General features: G+C 42.6%; 1 protein-coding gene across 2 annotated transcripts in view; it reads left to right on the top strand.

Moving 5' to 3' along the window:
- Positions 1-5,196: 5,196 nt before the first annotated feature.
- RFX6 (regulatory factor X6) overlaps positions 5,197-24,194 on the top strand; it is a 48,251-nt gene continuing 29,253 nt past the window's right edge. For both annotated transcript variants that reach the window (XM_045010721.1, XM_045010722.1), the window contains exons 1-6: positions 5,197-5,425; positions 5,973-6,129; positions 8,023-8,146; positions 11,425-11,486; positions 17,901-17,978; positions 20,445-20,472. In XM_045010721.1, coding sequence (XP_044866656.1) covers positions 5,197-5,425; positions 5,973-6,129; positions 8,023-8,146; positions 11,425-11,486; positions 17,901-17,978; positions 20,445-20,472 — 678 coding nt within the window. The remainder of the gene's footprint in view (positions 5,426-5,972; positions 6,130-8,022; positions 8,147-11,424; positions 11,487-17,900; positions 17,979-20,444; positions 20,473-24,194) is intronic.

Consider the following 24,194-nt stretch of genomic DNA (forward strand, 5'->3'; position numbering starts at 1 on the left):
ACTTTAAGGAAAGTCAAAGGAGAATGAATGTATTTGAGCACCTAAAACGCAGGAATTCTGCATAGGGTTTAATAACACTTCTGACTCCCCAAATCTAAGGGGTTGATTCAAGGTCAGGTGCTATTGGTGACTCATGGGGACAAATTTTAGATAGTAGCTTTCCCCTTTTTATGCATAAAGTTCTTGGAAGTTGTGAAGGCTATTTTTAAAAAAGAAATCCCCATGATGTAATACTGAAGAAAAATAACAATAATATGGGAGCAACATAGTTTAAGCCAGAGGTTCTCAAAGTGTGGTCCGTGGACAACCAATAGTCCGCGAGCTCCATTTAGGTGGTCCGCAGATAGTTCCCTCTAAGGTGCATGCCTGGGCGGCTGCACACGACAGAATGAAGGGCCACCAGGTGTGGCTCCACTAATTAGGTGCCTGGACCCTGGAGAAGACGCACATGTAAGGTGAGGTGGTGGCCTTGGGGAAAATAAGGGGTACATGGGAGGGGGCAATGGGCTGAGTAGATGGGGTGGGGGGAATTTGGGATGTGCAGGGCTGTAGCGGCCAGGGAAAGAGGCAACTTTCCCCAGCTCCAGGGCTGTGGCTGCCAGGGAGAGACAGCCCTCTTTCCCAGCCACAGTTCAGGGACTGCCGTAGCTGGGGGAGAGAGGGCACATCCTTTGCATTAGCAAGGTAAGACTAGTGATATTAAAATATGAGTTGTGTGCTTTTATCTGTAGAACAAAAAAAGTTAATTATTATTAAGGATTTTTTATATAGAGCTTTTATCCAAAGCGCTTTACAATAGTCAGCTAACAGTACAAACAACATTTGGAAAGATCATTAAATGGTCTGCCGAGACCCTCATCAATTTTCAAGTGGTCCGCGAAAAAAAAAAGTTTGAGAGCCACTGGTTTAAGCAATGAGAAAGTAACAAGTTTTGCTTCAGCACGCTGGCTAGCCTGGAAGGAAGCAGCCTGGCCTGAGACAAGGCAGTTCAGGCTGGAGTAGTCAAAGAACAAGATGGAGACAAAGGCAAGAACAAGGGTTTTAGCCCCAGGAATAACATGAGGGGATTGGATTTTGATGAAGTTATAAATGCCAAATGCTTTCAAGCAAGCTATTTCTACACACTGTAACACAATACCCCAGGATAATTTTTCCTTCCATAGATTGGTATATCAACATGTATTTTTCAAAAAAACCTGCTGGAACTATTTTAGGCTTATTAAAGTGCACTGTCTACCTAGCATCAGCAAAGAATAACTGACAGTTAACTACTACCTGTATTTATAAAACCTATCCCTTATTTTATTTCTATTAATTATAGATTAGACATGTTTGCTCACATAATGTGGCACTGGAAAAGATACTAGTTCTCATACACTCAGTGTGTGTTTAATTAGGTGCTGTAGTCTATCCTATTTTCTTTCTTTAGTATTGCAAACATATGCTTAGTTTTATATTAAGCTGGCAAAAACCACAGGACAATCTTTTACTGACTTTGAAAGGACAAGTAAATAGCTGTTTATATGAGCTAGACCAAGGTTACTAAATCCATGGAGCATTTAGATTCGCTTAAATAGCTCTTAAAAGTCATTGCAGACTTTAGGTAAAGTTAATCGAAGCACTGGCTCTTTTCAGTGCTCTCTCTCTCTCTCTCTCTCTCTCTCAATAGGCCAAATCATGACTGAACTGGAGCAGGTGTATTAAAGGAAGAGGACACTCTGCACAAGAGGTAGTCATAATTGTCTGACTGCACAAGGATGGGAGCCAGCTGGCCTCTAGGCCTGATTCACCACTGTCTCAATCCATTTTTACACTGCCGTAATCTTGTTGATTTCAGTGGAGTTACTCCCAAGGGAGAATCAGGTTCCTGCACAAGGAATAGTACATTCAATTTTGGGCACCTCATTACCAGAAAGACACAACACACTAGAGTGTGCTCAGAGAAGATGGATACAAATAATTAGGGACTGGAAAGATTTACTTTAGAGGAAATGTTGAAAGAGCTAATTACTGTGGACCAAATCCCGAAGTATTGTCTCAGTGATGTGAATTCTTAGTGAAGTCAAAGAGCCCCATTCAGTTCTCAGTTACACCAGGCAATGCAGTGAAATTAGGAGTTGAATTTGGCCTGATGAGCACTTTGACTGAGGGTACGTCTACACTACCAGCCAGATTGGTGGGTAGTGCTCTATCGGGGATTGATTTATCATGTCTAGTGTAGACACGATAAATCAATCCCCAATCAGTCTGCCATCCACTCCTGTACTCCACCCTGTTGAGAGGCAGAAGTGGAGTCGACAGGAGAGCGGCGGCAGTCGACCCCGCGCCCTGAGGACGCGAGGTAAGTTGACCTAAGATACGTTGACTTCAGCTACACTATTCTCGTAGCTGAAGTTGCATATCTTAGGTCAATTCTCCCCCCCGACCCCTCCATGTAGACCACACTTGAGCAAGAATTGAAGTATAAACTGAGGCCTGGTCTACGCTGGGGGGTGGGGCGGGATCAACCTAAGATACGCAACTTCAGCTATGAGAATAGCATAGCTGAAATTGACGTATCTTAGGTCGACTTACCTTGCGTCCTCACGGCACGGGGTCGACTGCCACCACTCTCCCGTTGACTCCACTTCTGCCTCTTGTCAGGGTGGAGTACAGGAGTCGATGGAGAGCAATCGGGGATTGATTTATCGCGTCTACACTAGACGCGATAAATCTATCCCCGATAGATGAATCACTACCCGCCTATCTGGCAGGTAGTGTAGACATACCCTGAGTCAGGATGTCAGGATTTGGTCTTGTGTATGTAGTTTGAATGCTGAGTGATAACTGCTGAGTAAAGACTGAGGGGAAGGGGACATGGTAGCAGTTTACAGATGTATGAACCATGTGACTATTAGGATCAGAGAAATTTTAGAGGGTCACAGAAAGAGTTAACAAGATGAAAGTAAATAAGGGAAGATTTTGGCTGAATATGATTTCCTGATGGTGAGATCTAGTAGGCCATGGAATAATATCCAAAGGGAAACAGGGAAAACACCCTCACTTGGGACACTTAGAAGTAGAATGAACTAATCACTAAGAAATGTATTAGTGGGAACAATCCTGCCCTGGCAGAGGAATAACTGGGATGACCTCATAGGTCTTTTCCATTTCTAAATTCTGTCATTCATATTCCACATTGTAGCTCTGATCCTTTTGGCATAGATGAGCGCAGATGGGGCTTGTTTGGCAATACCACCTGTGGTGGGCTGATACTGTGGTCAGGAGGAAAGGCTGAACATCAACTTCACTGGACACCTTGTGTCATCTGACACCTGTGCAGAGTGGGTAGAAACCACTGAAGTTAGAATGGTCGTGTTCTGCCACTTGGCAAGCGTGAATGATGCCATGAATTGCAAAGTAATGGAGATGGGACAATACACACTGCAGCTGCTCCATGAATCACATACCCAGTGATGGTCCAACACTGCAAGCTGGTGCCAGTGAAGGGGCGGGGCCCTGGCTCTGCCTTCACACTTCCGCTTCCTTGTCCTTACCACTGTCAATGCTAACGTCCCTTAGCCCCGGTACACCAGAAGTATGATGAGCAAAGTTTTACCTTGTGCAGGAACAAGGCCTCGGCAAAGCAAAACTCTTTGTCCCTCTTCCCTTTCTGGCACATCAGCCCAGAGCTAGGAAACTATCTAGTGCTCAGCTCACGGTAAGTTTGCATTCCTGTAAGAGCGCTGCTCTCCAGAGGTGGGCAGGAAGTGGATTTCCCATTGCACAGGAAATTCCATGATTTTAACATTTGTCCGATTCAGAAATGGAACCTGAACATAAAAAAATCAGAAATTTCCTGTGAAACGAAATTCTCATCAATAAATTAATAAAATAATTTTGGATGGATGGAAATATTTCATTTCAATAAAATAAAAATATTTCATTCCGATTTTGACAATTTGATTTTTTTTAAATTATAATTTAAAATAAAAGAAACCTCAAAACGAAAAGTCATTTTGAAATGAAAAATCGAAACACTGAGTTCCAGAACCAGCCAAAGGGAACGTTTGATTGTGTCCGAATGCTTCCCGCCCCCGGCTCTTCCGCCCCCTCGTCCCCAAATGTAATGTTGTTGAAATCAACACATTTCTCCAGAACGTTTCCCTTGCTTGCAGCCAGTTGGCATTTTCCGATGGAAAACCCTCCCGACACAAAATTCCCACCCAGCTCTATGCTCTCCCTTAAAAAGCAATGCAAATGCAAGTCATTTTAAAGACCCACAATGAATGCGCCGGTAACAGTAGGGTGGGGTCAGAGCCCGACCTTTAGGGAATGGTGTGTGTGTGTGGGGGGGCCTCTTTCCCTGATCCCTGGCCCTGTTCAGTCAGATGCAGAGCCCCTGTTCAGTTGGCCCTCTGGGAGGAAGGATCTGACCCTGGACAGCTCGGCAGCCTGCCCTGCCCTGCCCTGCCCGCGCCCCAGTGCCACCTGTTTGCCAGCCTGGTTGTAAGTTTCTTTGCCTCCACCTGCGTGACCGCGGGCACTGGTGCGTCTTCTCCAGCCCCCGGGTGCTGCGGGGACCACAGCCCTCCCCGCTGGAGATATGAAAGGCGGACTAGAAACACAATCAGAAATAATTGTTCTGCGGGGTTAACCATTAACCCTGCTCCAGCTCTGCTCTCCGCCGGCCCCCCCGCCCCTCCTCACTCCCCCGGGGCCAGAACTGAACCGCGTTCAGTCCCGTCAGTGACGTGGGAGCCCGTGTAGTTCACCCGGCGGCTCCTGGCCCTCTGCAGGGAGGGATGGGGGCAGAGCCGCGCTCCCGGGGCTGCCGGCCAGCATAAAGGGCGTGCAGGCAGCTGGGCGTGTGGCGGCGCGGCGCTGTGAACGGGGCCGATCTCACTGGGACAGGGAAGCCATGCAGCCTCCTGGGACTACAGCTTAAAGCAAACTGCCCCCGCCGTCCCTCTCCTGCGGCGGCCACTGCTCCGTGGCGGGGGGCTGGGGTGGTTGATCTGCAAGAGCGGCAACCAGAGACAGACTCCTCCAGGGCACCAGGCTGCTTGGAGGGGGAGGAGGAGGAGGAGGGCTGGCCCGGGGCTGATGTCCTTGTCCCTGTCCCCTGCGCCCCCAGCCCCGCTGAAGGCGTGAGACGCCTGCCTGTCCCCGGGAGGGGGCTGCCACTCGCATGGAGGCGGCTGGGGCGATGTGCCAATGAAGAGCATGGCTAAGGCGCCGGAGGGAGAAGAGGAAGCCTTCCTGCAGCCCTCTCAGAAGGGGTCTCCCGGGCTCCAGGAGGATTGCTATGCGGGCCTGCTGGGGAAGGCCTTGCTCTCCTATCCCGACCAGGGACTCTGCGCCCCGGCGCTGCAGCGAGCCAGTTCGCTGGACAGCCGAGAGCAGGGCGACCTGGAGCCTGGGCTGCCCATTGGGATCAAGTCAGGTAAGAGCGCTGCCCCCGCAGGGGAACTGCTGTGTACACGTCCTCTGAAGAGCATCGGATCGTGCCTCTGTCTATCCGCTCTCCGCTCCCACCTGCAGGCAGAGGGTCTAGTCAGTGTCTCCATAGGGCGGGTGCGAACGCCGGGTTCCCTGCGCCCCAGGAGTCTTAGCTGGAAAGGTGTAGTCCTGGATCTGAGATTGTCTGTGTCATCTCAAGGCCAGGAGTGTAGTGCCCGTGCTATACCATTCCTGGCATACACAACCGGTCACATTGCACAGATATCGTTCGTACTTGGGGATTGTATAGATAAATTAGGTGACCTCGATAGATCTATCTACCTAACCTAATTCATCTCAGAGTAAAGATTATATCTGTGTAATACACCCGTGTGCGGACATCTAGATCAACGTACACACAGAGATATAAAATCAAAAGAAGGGAATTCAGGATTGAACCAGGGAAATCGAAAATACGCTATAAAATGGAAATGTGATCAACAAATGTAATGATGCACTTGGGTTTATTTTCTTTTCCCCCGGACACTCAGAAATACATTTTAACAGTGAAGCCCTTTCCTCGGAAGAGGAGGATACAGATATTCATGACAGTAAAATAAAACCCTTCGACAAAAACCTGTCTCCGAAGAAAACCATCACGCAGATTATGAAGGATAAAAAGAAACAGACCCAGCTCACCCTTCAGTGGTAAGGCTCTTACCCATCTACACACAGAACACACTTGGACTACAGGGAGTTTCTTTCTTTCTTGAGGGGAAAGCTAATAATTATTTACAAAGTCTGAGTGCATTAGGGTGGTAAAATCGGTGTAAGAAATGCTTTCCCAAAGGAAGTTACTTTACTACTTGCAGAAAATGCTTCTATTGCTGTATATTGGTAAAATGAATCCACAATTAAGATTTCGAGCCACAAAGGGAATTTATGTATTTGTTAATCCAATAATGAAATTGGTCTCTGTAGCCCATTTTCACAATATTTGCCATTTAATCTGGTGCTGTTTTGAGGGAGGAAAAACGATCTAAAAACATAGCTCACAAGATATCTGAAGTAGATTTGCTAGGAAGAATATAGGTGGCTTTTATCAGCTTTAATGCAGACTGCAGTACAACGTGGTGGGACTCATTTTAGGACCGACCCTGTCTCTGGAAGTGTAAACCTGTTCACGAATACTTTCAATGCTACTAATTTATCGCAGCTGAACATACAGTCTGATCCAAAACTCCGAAATAGAAATCAATTGGAAGCATAAAGATTCCAACAGAAATATTCTCTTCTGGTTACCCAATAATTCAATATTAACCAGCGTCTGCTTTACAGCTGCCGAGCACCAGTTTATTTCAATACGGTACTGTTATCCCTCCTTCTAAAAATAAATAGCCGATAACCTTGAAAAACACGAAGACGAGTGATTAATTAAGACATACATTTGTGAAAGGAGGGGTTAATTGTCATGCCTTTGGTAGTTTAACTGAATTGTAATGCAGCTGGTCATTGTTCCCAGATGGGGAATCCTGATGTTACTGTGTTTTATTTGGCTAAAGAGAACACCCACGTAACAGCCCTTATTTGGGAAATATTCCTTTCAGAGCATTGTTGAAGTCAGGGAAATCTCCCACTGAAGCCATCGAGGTCTTTGTTACAAACTGCAGATCTAGCCCTAGATTACTTTCTCTAACAGTGAAAATCATATAAAGTAAACGGGACTGCATTGCTACCGCAGATTTCTCAGGCTAGTTTAACCTAGGGAGTGAGATGTAAACCGATTCAATAGAAGTTTCTACAGAAAGTCATTTTATGCATGTATGTAATTTGAGCGAAGAGGAAGCTGTTATGCGGGAATGGTACTGATACTATGAAGGGTGGAAATGGGCCAGGGGTGAAATACCTCCCAGATGGCGAGCTCACAGGTATCCCCACACGCCATATTCACCTAGTACAAAGACGAAAGGACCAGGCTTCGTTTCATTCCTTGGAGTACCACCTTGGTGTCATCACTGCTAGCCTCTGTGTCACTTTTAAACGAAGTGGCAAGCTATTAAGAGATGCAGGCTCACACCCGTTCAAATACGAGTCTGGGAAACAAAAATAACTTCTAGATGAGGTTGTGCCTGAAATCCAGTTCAGCCCCATTTCCAGTTTCTCCTAACGCTGGATTTTTAGACAGAAGTTGCATATTGAACTAGTCCAGACAGGGAATCAGGATCTAGATTTAAGCTCTGGATCAGTCAAGAGTGATTAGGTTAAAATGATCCTTGGGGGTAAATCATCTATTGCATTTCAGTGAGTAACACCAAGGAGGGATTCTTCCCATTATTTTGCAGTGGTGATTTAATTTTCTTTCTTGCTGGAGAAGAAAGCTGCAGGGCTCGTTGTCATACATAAAGCACAGCAGTTCAGAATAAGCCTTTCCACTCCTCCATCTTGCCGAAGGTGCTGTACAGTAAGTTACTGACTAGTCAGCTGTCGTGAGAGATCTCAGTAAATTTTGCAGAAAGGGCAGTGGAGAAGAATGGAGGGGAAACGAAATGGGGAAACATAAGGGTGTGGCTTTTCATTCTGCTTATTGTTTTTACTCTGCAGGCTGGAAGAAAACTACATCGTGTGTGAAGGAGTTTGTTTACCGAGGTGCATCCTTTATGCACATTATTTAGACTTCTGCAGGAAAGAGAAGCTAGAACCTGCCTGTGCTGCAACGTTTGGGAAGGTAAAGAGCAACTGACTGTCCATTGTTTGTTAGATTAATTCCTCTACAAAATCGTGTTTAACTCCTCCCATGTTATCATGGGTCTCAGAAATGAACAAATCCTTATGCTTTCTACAGCCCCTGCGTCTTTGAATTAAATTGGGTCCAACTAAACCTACATTGCTCCCTCTGAACAGGTACTTAGACAACTTCAAAGGGATGAAATTAAGATTCTTCTTGATTTGCACTGTGAAATCGGGAAGAGACGTTCTCTCTCGTGGCCTTTGCTTTGCAATGGGATGGATGTGGTTCTTCATATAAAAGGTGCAGCCTGTGGGATCTGGTATAGAGTACACGGCTTTATACTTGGCAGCCTTTAGTGCAGTTAAAGAGAGAAATGCTGTGAGGTTCAGTAGGAGAACAGTTAAGAGCAGAATGAGTTTCTAAGAGGGAAACTATTGAAACCCCCCCTTCAACCTCACCCACCCAATTAGTCCTAAAATCATTTAATCAGAATCAGAGATATGGACTTTCCAAATTAAATCCCATACAGATAGTGAAATAGAAAACCAAGAAGGCATCACAGATCAGTTTTGTAAAACATCACTGATCCATTCAGTTTGCTTACAGAAATGCATTAGTCTAATGAAATAACGGTAATGGAAATCAACTCCAGATCATAAAATGTTCACTCCTCACATTTTGTTATCTGCATTGGATGTAGTTGAGGAGTTCCCATCTCACACTGATTAAATGACTTCAGTATTATTGGGGGGAAACAACTACTTTCCACTTAAATAGCACTTTTATTGTGAATTGTATTTCCTCATCTTATGGGATCAAAGGACTTTTCATTTTGTACATCTACTGCCTTAAGCCTCATTGAAACAATTATTGGGGAGGAAAGATGATTAGGGCACTAGTCTAGGATTTGGGAGACAGGGTTTAAGTTCCCGCTGTGCCACAGACTTCCTGTGTGACCTTGGGCAAGCCACTTAGTCCCTCTGTGCCTCAATTCCTGAGCTACAAAATGGGGATAATAGCACTTCTCTCCTTCAGAGGAGAGTTGTGAGGATAAATACATTAAAATTGTGAGGCACTCTGATACTGTGGCAATGGGGGGGGGCGGGTCATTTAAGTATGAGAGAGAGAGATTTGTATGCCTTAGCCTTCAGATTGCACATTTAAGATGAAAAATCAATCCATTACGAAACAAAATCTCTAAGGGCCAAATCTTGTCATCCTTATTTAGGATTAATGGCAGTTTTGTTTGGGCCTTTTTTTTTTAACCATTGTCTTGTCAGGTTTGCAGTAGTATTGTATAGTATGCATCAAGGTGAATCCAGAGCGATTGTGTTTGAGTCGTCAATGAAAGGGAATTGGAGCCAGGCCACCTGAATCTTATTTCTAGCTTTGTCTCTGACTCTCTGTGCAAACTTAGAAAAATTATTTGCCCTTCTGTGCCTCAGATTTGTAATAACACTACTTCCCACTGAGTGAAAAACTAAACCAATCTGTCCTCAACGTGCTTTGAGATCCTAGGTTCTATCTAAATTCAAGTACTCACCTGCAGAGAGTGGCATAGCACACCCTGTGGATCTGTCAGAGGGATGGAAAGCATTCAGTCATTCTATCCTACTGTCAATGGGAATCCTTCTGTCACTGTATTTTATTCAGGCAGAGATTACAACCAATAAGGAGCACCTCACTCCCATTCCTGGCCACAATCCCATTGGGAAGCATAGGCTCTGCTCCCTGTTAGAACCCCCATTTGGCACTATCTCTCTGAAAGGGAGTAGGTGGGGGTGAGGACATATCTCTTCTCCCCCTCTCCTCCCCCATATATACCAGCCAGCAAAGCTGGCCTGCCAGGGAAAGAAGCACCTACTGCATCCTCTTCTCAGGTAACAGAGCTGTCCTGCTGCCAGGGGCGGCTCCAGGCCCCAGCACGCCAAGCACATGCTTGGGGCGGCATGCCGCGGGGGGCGCTCTGCCGGTCGCCAGGAGGGCAGCAGGCAGGCTGCCTTCGGTGGCATGCCTGCGGGAGGTCCACTGGAGCCGCAGGACCGGCGACCGGCAGAGCGCCCCCCGCGGCGTGCCGCCGTGCTTGGGGCGGCGAAATGTCTAGAGCTGCCCCTGCCTGCTGCTGGCTTGAGTCAGTCTCTAGATCTGACACCGAGGCCTCAGCAGATGCAGAAGGGATAGGGGTGGGTGTTAAAAGCTACCCCCACCTGCTGAAACATTTTAGCACAGTGTGATGTCATTTCTCATGTGGGTGTTATTAGATCACCCCAGCAGTTTCCTCCCACCCTGAACTGCTCAGGTGGGACAGACAGGATTTTAGAGTCCTGGCCTGCTGCTGCACTGAGGTGGGGTAGTTCTCTCTGAGCTGGCTTTCTCCAGCCTTTGCAGTATTGCAGCTTGGAGCTGGGGGAGTGAGAGGAGCCATCACAAGGAGCTATTTGCCCCTTCCCTATTTCCCATGGTCCCCAATTCTGTCATCCCCTCTACACAGCCTTGACTCACTCCCCAGAACTGCTGCTTCCCTCTCTCCTCCCCAGTCTAGAATTACTCTCAAGTACTTTCAGTCCCCTGGTGCGCTCCCTGGCCTGGCCTCTCCTCTTTCCATTTCCAGTGCAGACACCTGGTACCTACCTTTCTTCCCCAGAGCCTAAATACCTTCCAGCCCACATAGGCCTGGTGCCTTCCTTTCTCTTCTAGAGCCCAGACACACCACACAGTACCTGCCAGAGTAGAGTCCCTGCTACTGGTCCTTTCGTTCCACTTGACAGCCTCCCTAAAGGCTTGGGGCAAAGGATCCAGAGCAGCTTAAGTGGAACCCATTGAATGGGTTTCTCCTGAAGACAACTAGTTTTTGTGGTTACATGTAAGAGTGAGACTGGGAAGGAGATTGTGTGTGTGTGTGTGTGTGTGCACACGCACGTAAACGCTTATGGGGAGTTCTAGAGTTACAAAGTGGGATGACCTAGGGTATTAAACTCCCTAATCTTTCAAGTCATCTCTACTCTGGGCTCTAGAAAACATAAGCAGTTTGTCTGATTGTTTGAGGATCTTGATAGCATTGAAATAACACTTCTTATCCATGAATCACAAATGTAACAGTTTTTGGTCTCTGCAGTCTCCTCTTATACTACAAGTCTACCCTTTATTTTTAATATGTTCAGGAGTAAATATTTATCCACTGTTCAACATTTGCTTTTTCAAGACAAACTTTTCAGAGCTGCTGACAAAAGAAACATGCCCTTGCGAGAAACTAATATGCCTGACTTTCTTATTAGACCATTCGCCAGAAATTCCCCCTGCTTACCACACGGCGGCTTGGGACAAGAGGCCATTCAAAGTAAGGCACAATTATCCATGTATCCACATAGCGTATAGGCTGTACAACATGCAATACTTCTGTGTCTATATTGTATGCATTAAGCCACAAAATCTGCATTCAAATTGCTAGGGCTACTGATGACATTTTGTGTGTGTATGTGTGTGAGAGAGAGATGGAACTAAAAACAGTCTGAATTTTAGTAAAATTATTGCATGCATGATTTTTAAACATGATTAATTGCTTTTCCCCAGATTTTCCATTATCTTTATAATGTTGTGGATCTTTTGTGGTGTTTCCAAACTTTTGTCAATATTTGTTATACTTGCTAATTTTTGCTAGGAAAATTGCATCACTGAATTATGCTTGTTATTATTCCAGTTTGCAAACCTGGCAGCTTTTCACTCCCATTTCCAAATGACAGTAAAGCTTCAGCTGAAACTACTAGAGACAGGCATTTAGTGCTAAACCTAGAAGAAAATATACAAATGACCCTTGTTAAGGACAGTTTTAGAAGGAGTTTGAGAAGTTCACAATTGTAGCTGCAGACTTCTTCAGTCTAATCAACCAGTTGATTTGTATAGCTGGTGTGTGGACTGTTGTGCTTCAGGAGCACAGCATGTTGGGTTTTTACATGTGTGTCTATGATAAGTAAGTAAGATGCCTAGTGTGTAAATGATGTCAGTGTTCGTCCTGGACTTACATGTTTAGCCCTAGGCAGAACAGGTATAATATTATGGTGAATCTCATGGTATGACAACACCTTTTCCTTTTGAATATCCCAAGAGCTTTGAGGAAGTGTGATTGAGTTTCCCCAATGTGATTTTGGTTCAAGAATGTAAAAAGTATGTCTTTCCATGGATTGTGTATGTTCTTAAGGATGTAATGAGCTATGTAGTGAACGGATACTCTAATACATGATGAAAAAGCAAATTGGACAGATGTAGGGTGGTCTAAATGATTCCATGATGCACAATCAGTGAATAACCAGGAATCAGGTATTTCAATGAACTCTCTTCCATTCAAAGTAAGGCACAATTATCCAGGCATCCATGTAGAGTATAGGCTGTACAACAGTGGGAAGTTAATGATGCAACATTCTGTGTTGTCTGAAGCTGTCTGTGAGGCTGTGCTACCGGGGAAGACTTGAGATTGTTAAAGTGACCTTAAAAACTAACTTCCATACTTACCAATATTTGGGTTTTGTAAAGTTTACACTTAAATTAGAATTTTGGGGATTTCAAAAGTGAGGGGGACACTTTTCTGGGGAGAGGGGGTTTGGTTAAACTTTATTGTTCTCTGAAGGCATTGTTCAAAAAAGTTAGCAATCCTCAACCTTCAGTCCAATTTAGTCAAGTTCTTATCTGTGAATTTCTTTTGGCTTCAGAAGAAGTTTTCCCTAAGAATGCCCATGTTGCTATGAGGAACGTTATGGGATATAAATGGTATCCATGTTTCTGTGAATATATCTATCTGCACTAGTCCATAGTTATTCAGGCCCTTATTCAAGCAAGTGCTTAAGAATGCATGTGCCTTCAAATACAGGCGTTGTCCCAGGATTACTCTCATGCTTAAAGTTAGGCATGTGTTTAAGGGCCTTCCTGGATCAGGGTATAGGAAAATAGACTTGACTCAAAGAAGAGATCACAGTAAATTGATGGTTTATTGAGGCAAGACTGAAAAACAGAGAAAAGTAACAAGGAAAAAATTAACAAAGATGGAAAACCATAACAATAATACTGATAAGAAAACTCTTGGGAAAAGACTCCGTATGAAAAATTCTTACCTTCCTATTTAGTAACCCGTGAAACAAAGCATGGGAAATAAAGGTGATTTGCAAAAGAAAAACATAAGGTTGTGTTCTTCTTGAATTATTTATACTATATGGCCTGAAGGATGTTTGGCTGGTTGATTTTTTAAGGATTTTTTCCCCCTGCTGCTCATTTTTTTACTTTAGACTTTATCTTAGAAATATCAGGAATGGCAAGTTGGTTCCCTGGGTTTTTGGAGAGCTCACTGGAGATGTCATATATGGAATTTAGCTTTAGGGTTTAAACAAAGGTGGGAATGAATTTCAATTTCAAATAGTTGTTAACAACATATTTTTTCTCTCTTGAGTGTTTCTCAGGCATTGAAGTTAAATAAGCATTAACAAAACCAAAATGAATCAAAGTCTGAATAAAAATCACTTCCCATCTCTACCAACTCTACTACACTGGCCTCATTTCTCTCATGTCATAATCCTACCAGTTTTCCAATGGTCCGTAGAGTTTTCTAGGAAAAATAAGGTAGACAAGACCTAAATTTCTATTGTAAAATGACAAGAATGACAACACTGTCTCAGATTAGTATATAATAGTCTGTAAGTGCTTTGGGGCAGGGTCTATGTCCTTTTGTGTGTTTGGGCAATGCCAACCATAATGTGGCTGCTCCCAGAATAGAAATAATAAACAATAATCACCATGATATGTGAATTACCTGTGACAGCTACTCAGGAAAATGTACATACTGTGTAGAGGAGACACACAGGAGATTGTGTTTGAGCTCAAGTTACATTTTAATTTCTTTGTAGACTTTGATCGATGTTAAATCTTAGCTTTTATCCATCATGTCTGAAAACTATTATCTTATTTATTAGGAGTGATTTAGTGGGTTAATAAAACTGATATGGCAGCTGGCCTCGTGATAACAAGTTATTGCAAGTCCCTGAACAGCTTAATCCTATCATTTCCTTATCAGCCATCATTTGTGTCAGTGTACGCTAAAATCAGGGCTACTTGTTGCACGGGAACATATGTTCCAGCAGACCTATGAAATAAAAAAGGAAAGCAGTTTAGTCTGTTTCTTTTTATAGTTCTGTTGAGAAAATCAAGAAATAAATCCTTCACCATCATAGATCTTATTTTATTCCTAATACATCATATACAATATTGTAAATATATAGCTATGCAGTTGTATATTTTATATAATGAATGAGAATTCCACATTTGTTGGGAAAGAAGGACTATTTTTGTAGGAGGTTAGTTTGAAAATAAAAAATGGCAAGTGTTTGAAGTTGCTGAGAGATTTCGGATATTAGACTAAGATCTGAGAAGTTGCTTTAGTGACAGAGTGCAAATGAGCAAGCCAATGGTGCATATATTATAATGCACTTAACATTTTTAAAATACGGGTGATATCTCTGTATAACATTTTCTCTAATCCAATATGCAACTCTTGTTATTTAATTGCTAAATGATAAAAGTTTGATTTTTTAGAACATTTCATATCAAACACTCCCAACTCTTAAATCTCATCTAAAATTGTTTCAATTCAATGGGAGAAAAATGTCCATGAGCCCAGAGTGAAAAGTTTGCATCTGAACTTTGCCGAATGTCAGGAATGTTGAGATCTAGAAATCTGGTTCAGGCCCATCTCTTTAATATAGAATATATGGAATACAATAGCTGAAAGAAATTTCATGACTTCTAGCCATAAGAAAGATCAGATACAGAAGTTTATGCTATGGAGGTAAGATCCTTAGCATTATGACATTGACTGGTGTTATTAGGGCCTAAACCACCCGTTGATATGATTTTACATAGCAACTATTGGTCAAAAATAATGGAATGATTCAAGCAGGTGAACATAGTTCTGAGCTATGTTAATGCATCTTTAAAATTGGCCTGCTCACATGTACTTAGTCACCGATCCTCAAACTAATATACTCATGGCAAAGAACCAAGGGACATGGTGATAAGGTTGGTGACAAAATCTTGCCCTTCTCAAGGGTCAATGGGTACCATGGTGTTTTGGTGGAGTTACCTTTACTCACAAATTTCAGGTAAACAATGAAAGCAGTAATGTGTTTAGCAATGACCATTTAGCATCACATTTCCTTAGTTATAAAAGCTTGACTGCTGACAGCAAAGCTGGCCATCAGTAGAAGTAGTACTTCAGCTGGGATTTGCAAAGCCAACTAGATAATTTAGACACATAACTCTAATCAAAATTGCCTTTCATGGGAGTTGTATCTAAATCCCGACGTCAGCTTTGAAAATATAAAACCTTCATCTTTTACTGCTCCTAGCCTTCCTCTTCCCTCAGGAGAGCAAACAGTGAGAATACAATTTTATGCTAAAAGGAGCAACGGTGCTGAGTTGGGAATGCTTATCAACTTATTCAGAGACATCATCAAAGAAGTACCACTTTGCGGAGATGGCTCCTCTACAAAAGACTTAAGCATGTGCTTAGTCTCATTGAAGTCAGCAGGACTACTCATGTGCTTAAAATAAGCATGTGCTTAAGTATCATACTAGATCAGGGCTCAAATTACATTGCAGAGCATAGCAGTTTGGTATAGATATACTGTCCACTGGTAGATTAGGATCATCTGTAGCATCACAGGGATCAAGTATTTCATTAGTAATTCTATCTATTCCAACACATTGAGGTTTATATTGGTAGCAACAGGTTCAACAATGGTTTTCAACATGATATTGTGTACATTGAGTTCTTTTGTTACACTGAGAAATTATGGTCTAGCTCTGATGCACAGACTGAAAGGTCAACCCTTTTCTTGAAAAGGTTTCGTTTAAAACCTCTGTGATGCCATAAAATTAGGGTCTCTTTCACCTTCCAGGACTAATAATGCAATGCTGGATCACTTCCAAAGCACATGGTCTTCTTCCTCTTCTCCTCCATATGATAGTTTATGGTGCTTTTACTTCTTACTTTAAAAGTGACGTTAGTACTTTAAAAAGTGTATGTATAGGGATCCTGTTACTAAGGTGGAAGTATTGGGTAAATGAAATTCTGTAATGCTGATATGGAAACACTGTGCTATTACCTCTCTTAAGCTTCTGAGTACATATAAAGTAGAAGTTTCCAGGAGCCTACGTGGTCTCAGACTGAGCTAAACCCTTCAGATTGAGCTAAGCTACAGGAAGACTGGCAAGACTATAGGGAAAAGTGGGGTATGGCCTCCAGCTCCAACCCTTTCTCACCACCGCTTACCCAGTGACTCTCCAGATTCTACCAGAGCATAGGGACATTGGAGAATCAGAAGACACAACCCCATTTTATACCACCACCCAGAATCAGGGCCATTAAATCTAGACATCTGTGAGACCATCTAGCCTTCCTGCCAGTGCAGGATTGTTTCGTCTCAGACATTTACTAGAGTTTTGTCCAGTCTAGTTATCAATGTGCCACATGATGGGACTAATCACCCTGAGGTGGTTATTCTTCCTCCCTCCACTCCATCTCTTCTGCCCATCAGGGATCTTGCAATTGCCCACCAACTCTGGTCCTTAAGAATTTCTCCATCTAATTGTCCCTCCCTCCAGGTATCTCCTTCCTTACTGAACATTTTTTAAAACATCAGGGATGAAGGGGTTAATATAGTTTGTAAACCAAGTTATAACTTTGAGATCCTTCTGGATGAACGGTGCTATATAAATTTAAGCTATTAGCTTTTATAGATGAGGAAATGATGTTGATGGAAGTGATACTAATGTGACACTAATGAGTCATTTTAAACGCATTACTACTTTTATTGTTTATACTTGACATATACAAAGGGGAGTCAATCTAAATTTTCCCCTCAGTTAAGCTGATGCAACTCCACTGAGTTTGGAGGGTTACGCCAATGCAGTTTAGGACTGGTCTACACACAAAGTTGACCAGTTTAACTAAAAGTTGTGATTCTAAACCAATTTAGTTAAACCAGTGCAACTGTGTGTTATGTCAAGAATGTCCAAGTGAGGGGAGTTGCACTGATTTAACTAGTGAATCAGTGCATGCACTGTGGGTGGGCAAGGCCTAAGAGGAGAATCCAGCCAATGTGAGGATTCCAGGATAGTATTTCTAGATATGGGCAGGAGGCTGAAAACTCACAGGGTAGACAAGAAGCACGATGGTTGTTTCAAGCACCTCATCTGATTGAAGATGCTGCAGCATCACATCAGGAAAGAAGTAGTCTGAAAGGTAAACTGATTATAAACCATTTCGAACTTTCCAGGGACTCAGATACTACAGTGATGAGTATGATGTAAAAATCTAGATAGATGGATCAAACCTGACACTTTAACCTTCACCGGGAAGCAAACTGAAAGCCACTGCTGACTATGGAGCAGAGCTGAGATATAACCTGGCAGGACATAACATTTAATAAGTGGGGAGTTGCATTCTGCACCAGTTGAAATTCTTAGTGGGTTTTGAGTGGTTCCTGCTAAGTGAAGGAAGTAGGTTAGCTGTGGTCTTTGGGCCAAATCGTGAATACAATGGTAATATTCTCATTGCCTTCAGTGGGACCAGGATCTGTCCCAGTGACATGACAAATAATTTTAATTAAAATAGATTCTAAGGAAAAGTTGAATTAAGCACCAGTTTAGTTCCCTGTAGACCTTTATGTGTGTCCTCCACAAACGTAAGTAGCCCTTTTCTTTTTCACAGGTATCATTATTATGGAATCGGCATTAAAGAAAGCAGTGCATATTACCACTCTGTGTATTCTGGAAAAGGGTTGACAAGGTACAGTAACGTGACTTCTGAGACTAAATCTCTGCCACTGTATTTTGGATTGATGTTCAGCAATGATCTAATTTTAATCTTATCTATCTATGTAAGGTAGTCACAGGACACCTATCACTGTAGTATAGAGGCACCAGTAATATTGTTCTCTCATGTTTTTAATATCCCTGGTTTGGGGAAGTAATTTACTCCCAAAAATCCAGGGTTAAATTTTTGGACACAGTGGGCCACCCAATGCAGCTCACCATTGTGACACTGCCAGGGAATGGTGTGAAGTTGGCACCTGTGGGCAGGAAGGCGGGTTTCAGTGTAGATTAATATTTACTGGTTCTTTTACTGGCAAATATCAAGCTGAAACCTAAACCAGAAGCTCTAATTATATTTATTTAAGGGACAGCTAGCAAGATCAATAAATTATGATAGCTGCATGTTGGTTTACCAAACAAAGATTAATAGTTCCTAAAACAAATGTCTCAGTTCACATATGGCTTGAATGAAGGCTTTCATTGTCGATGCAAATACAGGCATGATTGGGATTGTGTTAAAGGAAAGGGAAAAATGAGTTCATGGGCATATATAGAAAATTCAGCCATGGCAGCTTCAGGTTATCGCCCAGAGTCCCTGGCATAAGAAATAGGGCTCAAAAGAAAACATAAGGCTAATGTTGGCATTGGTCATCTAAAGAAAGGAGGATCCTGCAGTTGCTGGGTATAATAAATCTGAACCTGCCATTTCCTTATCCAGCATTTATCAAGGATTGCGGGGGTGTTTTTGGCACATTTGTAGATGAGGTTATTTTGTAATGCAGAATTATCTTGAACAAATTGCTCATTTAATTGAGTGAGAGGCACAAAGGGGACCATATCACTAATGGCCCTGGGCAGTATCTCAGCCAGAGCCATGCACCATTAGGTTCAAGCCTGTAGCCTTGCAAGCTCCATTGCTGCTGAGTGAAAGAAAGTGGAGTTAATGCAAAAGAACCCAGGGCCAGATTTTCAAAGGAGTTTAGGTGTCTAACGGTGCAGATAAGGACCTAGTGGGATTTTCCAGCACTACCAGGCATCTAACAACTATTGATTTCAGTATGAGACTGAAGTGCCTTGGTGCTTTTGAAAACCTCACTAAGCACCTTTCTGCATCTTTAGGTGCTTAAATACCTTTAAATATCTGTCCTTGCACCCCCGTCCTTCAAAGGAGCAAGCGTAGCACACTCCTACCAATAGCACTGTGGGAAGAGCAGCTTTAGCTTGTGACTGGGGCTTTGGAGGAACACACCCAGCAAAAGCTGCCCAAGTTATGTGCTGAATTGGTGGTGTCCCCTTGTTGCTCTGTCCACAATACACATCTAGCTGTGAGGCCACTTAGCTCTATCTCTGTAGGCCATGGAGTTCTTCTGCCCACCCACCCTCCCTACTTGCCTTCTGGTATCTGGCATCAGACATGAGATTTGGAAGGAACACACATTTCCCCTTTCCAAGACACTCACTGCCACTCCCCTGAGCCGTTTCCCCTGTGTCTGGCCTATGCAGGCAGAATGCCTTGGGTCACCTCTGGCCATGTCAGCTCCACTCCCTGTCCCCGGCGCATCTCAATGGCTTGAAACCACAATACCTTCCCATGTCACTATAAAACTTCATGTTGTCATTGTAATCTTACCACCTTGCAGCTAAAATAAGGGGGAATTCTATTAGTTATACAAACCACAACTGACTTGTTTTCATCATTGTGCAGATCCTTGTAAAACCTTGCAACCCGGGATTCCCTAACGTAGTCGAAATAATTCAACTGAGTTTTCTAATGACTGCACCTAGGGCTTGCTTCAACACCCAATGAAGCCAATGGGAGTCTTTCCACTGACTTCTGTGGCCATTGGACCAGGCCCATAGTACACAGAATGGTATCTATACTGTTACATATTCCTGACAGTTATTAATAATTTTTTTTCTATCAGAGATACATCCCTCTTGGATTGAAACCATTCTGAGTTCTAGGAAAGTAGCTAGTTTCTGGCAAACACTATTTTATGCTATTATCGTTCTTCTCAAAGGGAAAAGTCTAAACTCTTTTTTCTTTCATTTATTTTTTATTACTCTTATTCTCTGCTAGGGCAGTTCTAAAATATTCTAGATTTGGGGCTAAAAGCTTTCCTGACTTACAAACTTTTGTGAGGTTCTGACACAGGTTTGAAGTCTGAATGGAACCTGGGCCTTAGGCTTTTCTGATTGGTCACTGCCCTAAATTCTTCACTTTTAAAAGACTGTCTCCCATGGCTTTAATGATGTTCTTAGGAGCTTGGAGACCAGTAGAAGTTAAGGAATGGAGCTAATTGTCCAGATATGTTTATTTTTCAGGCTTACCATGATCATTTTTCCATCCAGTGCAGTGTGGGGAGGAGTTGTTGTTGTTTAATTAAAATAACCACAATGCTCAATTTTGATGTATTAATACAATCTATTTTTTTAAAAGGTTTTCTGGAAGCAAGTTGAAGAATGAGGTAAGCACTGTGCCCTGTTTTCTCTTACTTGTAGTGCCATTATTCATAGTAGAACTATTGAATAGGGAGTGGTTCCCCCCAGCCCCAGTTTGCTTGAAAATTACAACAGTGCATTATAGGGTAGATTGTGCGACCTTTAGTCATGCTGCTAAGCATGTGCTCCCAAGAATAATCCAAATGAAGTCAATGGGATTACACTTGTGAATAAGGGTTCTCAATGTCAGGGTTGTATAGTCGAGCCCTGGGTGTCTGAGACCATGCAGTCAAGTTTCAAAACAAAACTAAAATGAATGTGATCAGACAGGATTTAGTGAAAATTTTGCAACCCTCCTTCCATTAAACTATATACCTGCTCACTGTCTTGAAAATATCATAGAATCATAGAAATGTAGGACTGGTAGGGACCTTGGGAGCTCATCTAGTCCAGTCCCCTGTACTGAGGCAGGACTAAGTAATAACTAGACCATCGCTGGCAGGTATTTGGCTAACCTATTCTTAAAAATCTCCAACAATGGAGATTCTATAACCTCCCTAGGCAATTTGTCCAATTAGTTTTTGCAGAAAGGATTTACAAAGATTGCATGAGATGTCACTCTCACCAGCAACACAGAAACATTGAAAAGATTTTAAAATCTTATAGGTACAGACTAAATGAAACTTGGATGAACATTGAGTGCCAGGCACATTGTTTACCTCTGGTATGTTTTATCACATTTTTTAGTATTTTTTCTGTATGAGCAGATATCAGAAAACTCTTTTATCTAAACCAGTTAGTGTGCCATTAGAGTCTGCATGGTTAATTAGGCTGATAATATTGCTGTCATTATCTTAATGTTAAATAGCCATTAGAAACAGATGGTATTAGAATGAAAGGGCAGGTGGCAATGGGTTAAAATATCAAACCTAGAAGTGGGATACAGTCATATAAATCCATTAGCACAATGAAATGGTGCAAATGTTTTTTCTTTAAAAAAAACTTTTATGCACTAATTTCTTTTAATCAAAGCTTTTAATACATTTAATGGGTAATTGCATAATAAAGGCCACCCAGATTGCTCCTGTTATCAATTTAAAAAAAAATCTTGATGCTGATAGGCAATTGGAAAACTGCAGAAATATTGACTCAAAACAGTGTTTTAACTGTCTAATGTTTAAGTCAATACATAATTTAAACTTCTATCATTTCTTTCATTTAGCTCTTTATCTGTGTTTGAATAGGTTGATGGGACAGGCAAGGTGCTGTTCAAATAACATATGTCTGTCATTCCTTGCTTTCTGTTTTGTTTTTTTTAATGATAAAGTAAAGATTGTTTGGAAGTCTGAAGTGTTCATTCAAATCTGAATTTAAGGTATCCCAAATGCAAATGCATAGCCTCAAATGAAACAGATCAGTGTAAGAATGTAAGTCAAAAGATTAAAAAACAGGGCAAATAAGTGGTGGACAACACCTAGCTTCAGTTCTTGGTATTCTGAATTCATTTAATTTGAGACTGACTCAGATCGTTGAAATCTTTACATCTGCTTCAGTGGTCACAGAATTACACACTTTTTTATATTTCTTTGCTCAATATTTATGTACACCCATTAAACTTGCTAATTCACGCTAGGGTGAAACTCACCCATATGCAGAGGGCTAGAACAAGGCCAATTTAAGTACCACTTACATTCTCAAATCAGGGTTTAAATGTGCTGGCCCAGTACCTGGGCTGAATCCCACCCAGTAGTGACTGAGGGAACCCATTCAGAATGAGTGGATTCCTAAAGGTGAAATTCCTCTCATTGCAGAAGACTGTGCAAGGCTCTGTGCACTGAGGACTAAGTGAGGCAGAGAGGGAACACAGGGACTTGGGCAGGCAGCCTGACCGGGGGTAAATGTAATCCTATGTGAGCAAACACTATTCAATAAGCCAGGAGAGCATCACAGAATGTACTCTGTCCATTTATCTTGACCACTATCATTTCATTTTCCTCACGGTATTTCATAATGCAGCACTAAGTGTACTGTGGTATATATTGTAAAGCTTAGGAAGTCTTAGTAATGTCATACTTTACATAATACAGGGTGCTACTGTTCAGTCTTTGCTGAGAAGTGGGCTGAGGCAGCCGGGTTTTTGTGGGAATTAGAAAGTCAGCAAACTAGTGAAGTGTAGATTTGTCATGTTTTATCGTAGTCAGTATCTGAACCTGCAGGCTTGTCGTTGTTTCATCATCTGCACCTGCTGTCGCTCTGAAAGGGAAAGGCTAGCATCAGCATTCGGGGCCACAGTTCTAGCCCTGAAAGCTTTCCTCTCGAGGTATAGCCAGCACCTGTGCTACCTTTGGCTGTGATCCTGCCGGGGCTTACAGGATTCAGTTAGGTCACTGCTTGAATGGGAGCCCTGTAGGGAACATCTAGGAACTGAAGAAAGTGGTACTGATAGCCCAGAAGGGAGGCATTTCCCCCTCTGAGTTAGTACTGAACCAGTGCCCCTGCAGGGTAATTGGCAGCATAGTGTTCTGAGAATACTATCCTCCAAGGAGATGTAAGCCTGATGTCACGACCCCTTGTGCTAGTTAACAATCCCACAGCATTTCTTTTTTTTTGGTAAGAGAGAATTGACCTTAGTGTCCTGGCCAAACTGCAGCTTGGTTAAGTGTGTTTTGCCTCTCTGTACTATCTCCTGCATGAATTTATTCTTCACTTCCTGCCCTTACACGCAGTCCAGGAGACCTCAGTCAAGCAAAACTAGGGACTTCAGTGCTGGGCTCTTGAATTGTGGCGTAGTATTTCAGTACATTTGTAATGAACTATGGTCACACACCCCTCCAGACAACACTGTCTTCAGCAGGGATTGAACCAAACCACAGGCCACTGCCATTTGACAGAAGGAGAACTCCTTCAGATGTGAGAAAGCAGCAAGGCACAGAGCTTAGTTCAATTCCTGAGAATGAATGAATGGGAATCACATGTATGCAGGTTAGACTGTTCTGGGAACCTTTATAAATGAATAGGCGCTTACCTCCGAAATGAGCAAGAAGCAGAGCTGCTTTTTCACTTATCCAGCCGGTGTGAACAGAAGAAAACGTCTTGGTATTTACAGTCTCGTAAGTGTTTCAAGAGGCAATTCAAGTCTCACTGTGAAAACTCCCACTCATTTAAATGGAATAGGATTGGGCCCGTGCTTAATTTGTAACGAAAGAGAGACATTTTTTTTGCATTCATAACTGATGCAGCAAGCCCAGAAGTGCCAGGGCTATGAAGTGCCAAACCTAGGGGTGCTGGGGCTCCATCCTGGCAAGCCATGGCACAAATTAAGCACTGGACTGAACCCACACTCTCTAAAGGGTCCCTTCCAGAAAAAAAAATGTGTCTAATTAATCTCTGATATAACTCAGTTAAAGTCAATGGAGTTGCACCAAAGATTAATTTGGCCCAGTGTGATCACCTGGTCTTACAAAGCTTTGTGTATGTTTTATGTATGTCCGTTTAAACACAAGAGATTATGGTCTGCTTTCACTTGTAAATCAGGAGTCAATTCTTTGAAGCCAGTAGAATTCCATGAAGTCAGTGGAGTGATTCCAGGTTTGTACAACTGTGAAAGCAAAATTGGATGGTGATTAAAGTTAGGCACATGCTTAAGTATCTTACTGAACAGTAACTCAAGTTTTGAAAAGAATTATCTGACTTTGGAACTTTGAAAGAATTATCTGACTTTAACCAAAGTTTTGGAACCTTTGGGAGT

The sequence above is a fragment of the Mauremys mutica genome, chromosome 3 (assembly GCF_020497125.1).
Source record: "Mauremys mutica isolate MM-2020 ecotype Southern chromosome 3, ASM2049712v1, whole genome shotgun sequence".
NCBI lineage: Eukaryota > Metazoa > Chordata > Testudines > Geoemydidae > Mauremys > Mauremys mutica.